A 7,184-nucleotide genomic window follows, 5' to 3' on the forward strand; every position below is an offset into this window, starting at 1 on the left:
AAAAAAAAAAAAAAAAAGAATAGAAGTAATGAAGAAATTAAAGGGCCGGGTATAGTGGCTCACGCCTGTAATCCTAGCACTCTGGGAGGCTGAGGCGGGTGGATTGCCCTGAGCTCACTGGTTTGAGATCAGCCTGAGCAAGAGTAAGAGCCTGTCTCTAAAAATATCTGGGTGTTGTGGCAAGTCCCTGTAGTCCCAGCTACTTGGGAAGCTGAGACAAGAGAACTACTTGAGCCCAAAAGTTTGAGGTTGCTGTGAGCTGTGATACCATAACACTCTACTGGGGGCAACAGAGTGAGACTCTGTCTCTAAAAGAAAAGAAATTGAAATCCATGCTTTAGCATTATAACCTGATTAAACCTAAGCATGATAGTCAATTTTAGGATCACTGTGATATGAAGTTCGCTGTCTATTTCTTAAGGTATTTAAAACACCAAGAAGGCAATATTAGACTTTCCATTTTAATGAACAGTCAGAATAAATCCTGATTAAGTTTACAATTAATAATTAAATATTTAGAGACAGTTAATGTACTAAGTTGTACAAACATTATAAATATTTAACAGCACTGGTTAGTAGTAAGGGAATGTCAACTACCCAATAAATGTAAAAGATGACTAAACAAGACCTTAAACAGAGAATACCTAGTTATTGGTCTCCTCCACACACATGAAAACTCCCTGGACATTAATAACTTCATCCATTCATTCTGATGGGCAAATAGGCTACTTTTCTTGACACACAAAAGGGTTAGTTTTCTATCAGACCAGTGAAGACCCTCGGGACACACAATTCATACTCCCAGCTGAGAATGCACCCTGAGGGACAGGGAAAGCAGACACTCAGACAGCTGGGCCACCCTGGCCCTAGTCCCTCCAGCGGTGTCCACACTGAGCATTGCAGCACTTGTAGAAGGTGGTCATCGGCTCGTCTGCAGAGCGGGTCTGAAGCTGCATGAAGTAAGCACGAGGATGTTCACATTTGGGACACGGCTCTGGCAATGAGAAAAACCAAAAAGTAATCCACGTTATGCAAAAGTGATGCTCATGACAAAGACACCCGTTATTCCTAATACCTTTAAAGATGGTCAAAACCCTACCTGCTCATCTGGTCCCCCTGCCAAGGGTAGCCCTAAAAACAGGGCATTGGGCATTGGTCCCACTACACTCTAGCACTAAGGGAAACAAGGGACCTATGGCCTTGAAAATGCTCCTCCCTCCCTGGGCACCACTGTTCTCTCAAGTCTGGTTGATTAGACATAATACAGCTGACTTAGTGCTGCTGTGATAAAATGCAGACTGGGTAATGGGTAGAGGATCAGACAGTTTTGAAGTAACACCCTGGAAAATGCCTGTGTGCCATGAACAGAGCATTAAGGGTGACTCTGGGTATATTCAAAAGAAGAGAAGAGCTAGGAAAGTCTGGTTCTTCTTAGAGATTCCCTAAGTGACTCTGAACACAATGTTAGTTAAAAATATGGGCAGGGTAGGGCACTGCGGCTCAGTGGGTAAGGTGCCGGCCCCATATACCCAGGGTGGCAGGTTCCAACCTGGCCCCGGCCAAACTTCAACAAAAACACAGCCAGGCATTGTGGTGGGCGCCTATAGTCCCAGCTACTCGGGAGACTGAGGCAAGAGAATCACCTAAACCCAAGTGTTAGAGGTTGCTGTGAGCTGTGACACCACAGCACTGTACTAAGGGCAACAAAGTAAGACTCTGTCTCTAAGAGGAAAAAAAAAAAAAATATATATATATATATATATATACATAGGCAGTGAAGACTATTCTGACGAGGTCTCAGACAACAATAAGAAACATCTTATTGGGGCAGCGCCTGTGACTCAAAGGAGTAGGTCGCCACCCCACATGCCGGAGGTGGCAGGTTCAAACCCAGCCCTGGCCAAAAAAAAAAGAAAGAAAGAAAGAAACATCTTACTGGAAACTGGGGGAAAGGCCATTCCTATTACAAAGCAGCAAAGAACTTGGCTGAATTATGTCTATGTCTTAGGACTTTATAGAAGGCAGAACTTCTACAAAGTTCTAAAGCAATGACTAGGACATCTGACAGAAGAAATGTTTAAGCAGCAAAATGCGCGGGATGCTGCATGGAATCTAGCAGCTGCTTATAGTAAAATTAGAGAAGAGAAACAATTTAAAGCCAGAATTTATAATTAGATGGAAAGTAAAATGTAAACCTTTGAAAAATGCTCAGTCTGGCTATAAAGAGAATAAAAAGTGTGTTTAAGAAAGAAAGCCACAGGTATGGTCAAATGGGTATTTGATTAAGATCAGTATGGATGAAAGGAAGCCAGACTTTATTCACCAAGACAGTGGAAGAATGACACCCACCTCCAGGCATTTTGGAGATCTTAAGGTAAGGGTGGGAGGCTTCCATATCCATCACAGGCCCAAAGTGCTAGGGCGTTGGGGGCGAAATGGTTTCAAGGGAAGGGCTCAGGGCACCCATGGGACCTTGGGGCTGCCCAGGGCTGTCTCAGTCTGCTCCCTACAGTATCACACTTCCCACTCAGACCCTCACCAGACACCAAACCTGCTGGAACCTTAATCTTGGACTTCCCAGTCTCCAGAATTGTTCTTTATAAATTACCCAGTATGTGGGCAGTGCCTGTGGCTCAGTGAGTAGGGCGCCAGCCCCATATACAGAGTGTGGCGGGTTCAAATCCGGCCACAGCCAAACTGCAACAAAAAAATAGCTGGGCGTTGTGGCAGGTGCCTGTAGTCCCAGCTATTCAGGAGGCTGAGGCAAGAGAATCGCCTTTGCCCAGGAGTTGGAGGTTGCTGTGAGCAGTGTGATGCCACGGCATTCTACCAAGGTTGATAAAGTGAGATTCTGTCTCTACAAAAAAAAAAAAAAAACTACACAGTATGTGCTATTCTGTTAGAGTAGCATAAATAGAATACGCCAGTGACTTATGGCTGCTGTGTGTATTATATACCATGTAGACTCCCCTAAGAAGTGTATTACCTTCCCCTGGGCTGTGGACACATGCTCTCTCTCATCTTCCCAATGATTGACTATGTCCAGGGAGCTATTCTGGCAATAGTTCCTCAGGCTGCTCAACATCTTGCCACACACTCCATACCAGGAGCCCTCAAACTATAGCCCACAGGCCACATGCAGCCTGCCTAGGACATTTATCCAGCCCGCCAGGTATTTTTGCTGCCGCTGCCTGTCCTGCTTAGCAGCCAACTCATCCCAGGGCCCACAGTCCAGCCCTCCAACGGTCTGAGGGACAGTGAACTGGCTCCCTGTTTAAAAAGTTTGAGGACCTTTTAAAAATGCCCCAACACATATGTTTACACCCAAAGTGACTTCCTATTCCTAAACTCTATTTCTTTTTTTTTTTTTTTTTGACAGAGTTTTACTCTGTCATCCTCGGTAGAATGCCATAGCATCATAGATTATGGCAACCTGAAATTCCTGAGTCTAAGTGATTCTCTTGCCTCAGCCTCTCCAGTAGCTGTGACTACAGGCACCACCACAACACCCGGCTATTTTTAGAGACAAGGTCTCACTCTGGCTCAGGTTGGTCTCGAACTTCTGAGCTAAGGCAATCCACTCACCTTGGCCTCCCAAGTGCTGGGATTTATAGGTGTGACCCACTGTGCCCGGCCCTTTAAACTCTATTTCTTTCTTTTTTTTTTTTTGAGACACAGTCTCACTTTATCACCCTCAGTAGAGTGCTGTGCCATGGCATCACAGCTCACAGCAACCTCCAACTCCTGGGCTTAGGCGATTCTCTTGCCTCAGCCTCCCAAGTAGCTGGGACTACAGGCACCCGTCACAATGCCCAGCTATTTTTTTGTTGTTGCAGTTTGGCCAGGGCCAGGTTCAAATCCACCACCCTTGATATATGGGGTCAGCACCCTACCCACTCAGCCACAGGCACCGCCCTAAACTCTATTTCTAACATAAGATACATAATCCATCTTCTTTTTTTTTTTTTGCAGTTTTTGGCCGGAGCTGGATTTAAACCTTCCACCTCCAATATATGGGGCCAGTACCCTACTCCTTTGAGCCACAGACACCGCCCCGATAATCCCATCTTTTAGTGACAGATCTGCCAAGCTAACTTATTAACATAGCAGATTTGTATGTTCTTCTGTAGAGGGAAAAAGATATTAATAATCATCAGTCAGCTCTTCCCCCTTTTGATACAGGTCATATCTTACAATATACAGGGTGGCCATAAAGTTCACATGCAATTTAAACTTTATGGCTACCCAGTATTATTCTAGTCATTATTGCCATCATCAGAGCTCCCAACTGTTAAGTGCCTCTTATACACCAAGAACTTCATGCTCTTATAACCTAAGAATATGGAATAGCCCCAGACAGGTCAAGAGACCCAGTCAAGGTCCTACAACAATAAGAGTCTGCCCCTAGAATCTAACCCAGGCCTGCATGAATCCAAGGCTTATACCAATATTGTTTGTGTAACAAATTATTAAATAACAACAAACACAAATGATAGTTACTAAAGAAGAAAACATTCTATTTCTAGAGGTTACATAAACACACCCCAGACCATGACATGGAGTCCCATGCTCAGCAGTCTCGCAATTATCCACAGCTCAGTAATGGAAAAGGCTCGCCTTCTTACCTGCAGTAGAGTCAACATTCTCCCAGGCAGCTGCTCCCCCAAGTACATCATCCACTTCTTTCAGCTTTGGATACTTCCGATTTGTCACCTAACAAATAAAAAACAAGCCTTCAGACTACAAGTAAGTGAACGGTACAAACTGAGGCCACCAAACTACAACTGCCTTCAAGTGTCTCCTGGACTTCTTTCCTTCAACAAAAATGGAAGGATACCAAATAAAAAGAAGGTTCCTGTTCACAGACAGGAGCAGGCTCCACTGGAATTTAGAGGATCCATGACTGGGATATCCTTCATGCAGAAGAGAGAGATTCAGCTGTCAGAGATCTTTGCAAAGATTGGAGAATCGTGCCAGTAATCTCAGCACTCTGTGAGGCTGAGGCAGAAGGATCATTTGAGACCAGCCTGAGCAACACAGCGAGAGCCTATTTCTACCGAATAATAAAAAAAAATAGCAGGGTACAAGTAGTACCCTGATAGGGTACAGTGGCTACAGTCCTAGCCACTGAAGAGGCTGATGTGGGAGGACTGCTTTGAGCCCAAGAGTACTCTAGACCCAGCAACAAAGCAAGACACTGACTCAAAGAAAAAGAAAGACTACAAAAAGCACAGAATAGGGGGAAAGAAAAACAGCTTAGATGTGACTCTCTTCTTCTCCCAGGCCTCTAAGAAACTTGATAACCCAAGATGAAAGAAACAACACAACTGAAGCCAACCAAAATCATTTAGTTGAGTATCCTAGTATTTCTTACAGGCAGAAAGCTTTCAAAACAGGTCACACTTAGTTTACTTCCGAGTCCTATCAGATATCCCTAAAACTTCAGGGTTACTTAAGAGTTCACTCTTCCTGTAGTTTTAGACTCTAAACTCCCACAACACAGCTGTAAGGTCTGGTAGTATGTAAATACTAAGAAGGAGGTAGTGTGCCCTAAGTTCCGATAAGCAAAGGTGTTCTAAAAATTAAAGATGTATTATCAAGGGAAAATAACAGCTAAGAATGCATCATCCGCTCACTGAATGAATACACGCTGTATTCCAGGCTTCGTTCTAGGCTAGAACACATAAGGGAGCTTATGTCCTAGCATTATAAACAAAGCCGTAAATAAATTATGTAATACATTAGCAAGTAATGAGTCTTACGAAAAATTTAAAACAGGGAAAGAGGATGAATTGAAGGGAGGGACTACAATTTAAAGTACAATAATCTTCTAAGACAAGATCAACAGTAAGACAGCATCTAGGAGAAGAGTGAACAGAATAAAGTAATGCTAGCCCTATTAGTGCCGCGTGCACTACGGGAGAGCCTCCAAGAGGTGGGTGTTACTGGAACAGCAGAGCAAAAGGGAAATTAGGACCTAAAAATCAAAAAAAGTTGGGGAGGGGTCAGTGACAGCCTAGCAGAACTTAGGCTTGGCTTTTACTGAGTGCGCCGAGAACTGACGGACGTTATCTGATTGGGCTGTAGCAGAATCACTCTGGCCATGTTTGAATATAGCGAAGGGAGAGAGAGTGGGGCAGGAAGCTACTGTAATGGCCCCAGGGTGGAGACGGCCGCCCAGCCAGGGTGACTGCACCGGGGGATGAGTAACGGCGAACTCCGGGTGCACTCGCAGGCAGAGACCACAGGATCCGAAGCCAATGGGCAGGGTCTGTCCGAAAGAGCCAGGAGAGGCTGACGCTGGGCTGGCGCTGTATGATGAAGCGCCGCGGCCCTGCGCCGGCTCCCGGGTCCTACCTTGCGGGTGATGTTGTGCACATAGGGGCAGGTGTTGCAGGCGAAGCGATAGCAACGCTGTCCCTCCTCCACAATCAGCCCATTCCCGCAGCCCGGGCAGAACAGCAGCATCGTCTCTACGGCCCTCAGGATTCAGCTCCCTGAGGCTTCCGGGACCGCTTTGCGCCGATTTGCGCCCGCCTCCAACCACATTGGCCTTGGCAGCCGTCCCTCCCTTCGGCTCACCAATAGACATGCCGATTTTGCGTTCCCAGTCAACCCTGCGGCAGGCCGTCTCGCAATTCTCATTGGTCATCACAGACACCCCGCCCCCAACCCACCAATGGCTGGGCTGCCTAGCTGGGGCGGGCCGCAGCTCCAGCGTGCGCACTACGCCTCTCTAACGAGAACTGGCCGCGCTTACGGAGAACAGCGGCAGACTGGCGGCCTTAGAGGTAGCGGAAGATACCAGGCAGCCTGAGACGCCGGAGAACGATGAGGACGAAGAGGAGGCGTTGCCGCACTCTGAAGCTGTGGACGTGTTCCAGGAGGGTCTCGCCATGGTGGTGCAGGACCCGCTACTCTGCGATCTACCGATCCAAGTGCGCGCGGGCAGGAAAGGCGGGGCGCGGGCTGCCAGGGCGGAGGGTCGTGCCCGTCTGACCCGGGTCGGGACCAAGATGGCCCTGTAGGTGCTGAGTGGGGGGCTATGGTCCGAGAACCTGACGAATGTTTTTCTGGGCGTAAAAGAGGTCTTAAGCTGGGCCGCCTGAGGCCAGCGAGGCGCTTGTCTAGGGCGCAGAATTTAAAGGGACACTAGAAAACTTACTAGTCGGGATAAATGTTTT

The 7,184-nt window shown here is 46.8% G+C and overlaps 2 protein-coding genes across 2 annotated transcripts in view; one reads left to right on the forward strand and one right to left on the reverse strand.

Moving 5' to 3' along the window:
* Window positions 1-546: 546 nt before the first annotated feature.
* Window positions 547-6,504, reverse strand: POLR3K (RNA polymerase III subunit K). Its single transcript, XM_012805820.2, has 3 exons — window positions 6,358-6,504; window positions 4,626-4,713; window positions 547-994 (listed from the first exon to the last, which is right to left on the reverse strand). The coding sequence occupies exons 1-3, from the start codon at window positions 6,466-6,468 to the stop codon at window positions 867-869; spliced, it is 327 nt and encodes a 108-aa protein (XP_012661274.1). The 5' UTR covers window positions 6,469-6,504; the 3' UTR covers window positions 547-866.
* Window positions 6,505-6,744: 240 nt separating this feature from the next.
* The window catches only part of SNRNP25 (small nuclear ribonucleoprotein U11/U12 subunit 25), a 4,039-nt gene continuing 3,599 nt past the window's right edge, over window positions 6,745-7,184 (forward strand). Inside the window, exon 1 of the mRNA XM_003790730.3 lies at window positions 6,745-6,938. Within this exon, the coding sequence (XP_003790778.1) occupies window positions 6,897-6,938 (42 nt within the window). The 5' untranslated portion in view covers window positions 6,745-6,896. The remainder of the gene's footprint in view (window positions 6,939-7,184) is intronic.

Source organism: Otolemur garnettii, unplaced genomic scaffold (assembly GCF_000181295.1).
Source record: "Otolemur garnettii isolate 467f Iridium unplaced genomic scaffold, OtoGar3 scaffold00044, whole genome shotgun sequence".
In the NCBI taxonomy this organism is placed as follows: domain Eukaryota; kingdom Metazoa; phylum Chordata; class Mammalia; order Primates; family Galagidae; genus Otolemur; species Otolemur garnettii.

Bases quoted from the DNA above. Each gene is read 5' to 3' on its own strand.
- POLR3K (XM_012805820.2), bottom strand. From the start codon at position 6,468: ATGCTGCTGTTCTGCCCGGGCTGCGGGAATGGGCTGATTGTGGAGGAG. The intron at 4,714-6,357 runs GTAGGACCCGGG...TTTATTTGTTAG, and splicing joins TGCACAACATCACCCGCAAG to GTGACAAATCGGAAGTATCC. The intron at 995-4,625 runs GTAAGAAGGCGA...TCTCATTGCCAG, and splicing joins GAATGTTGACTCTACTGCAG to AGCCGTGTCCCAAATGTGAA.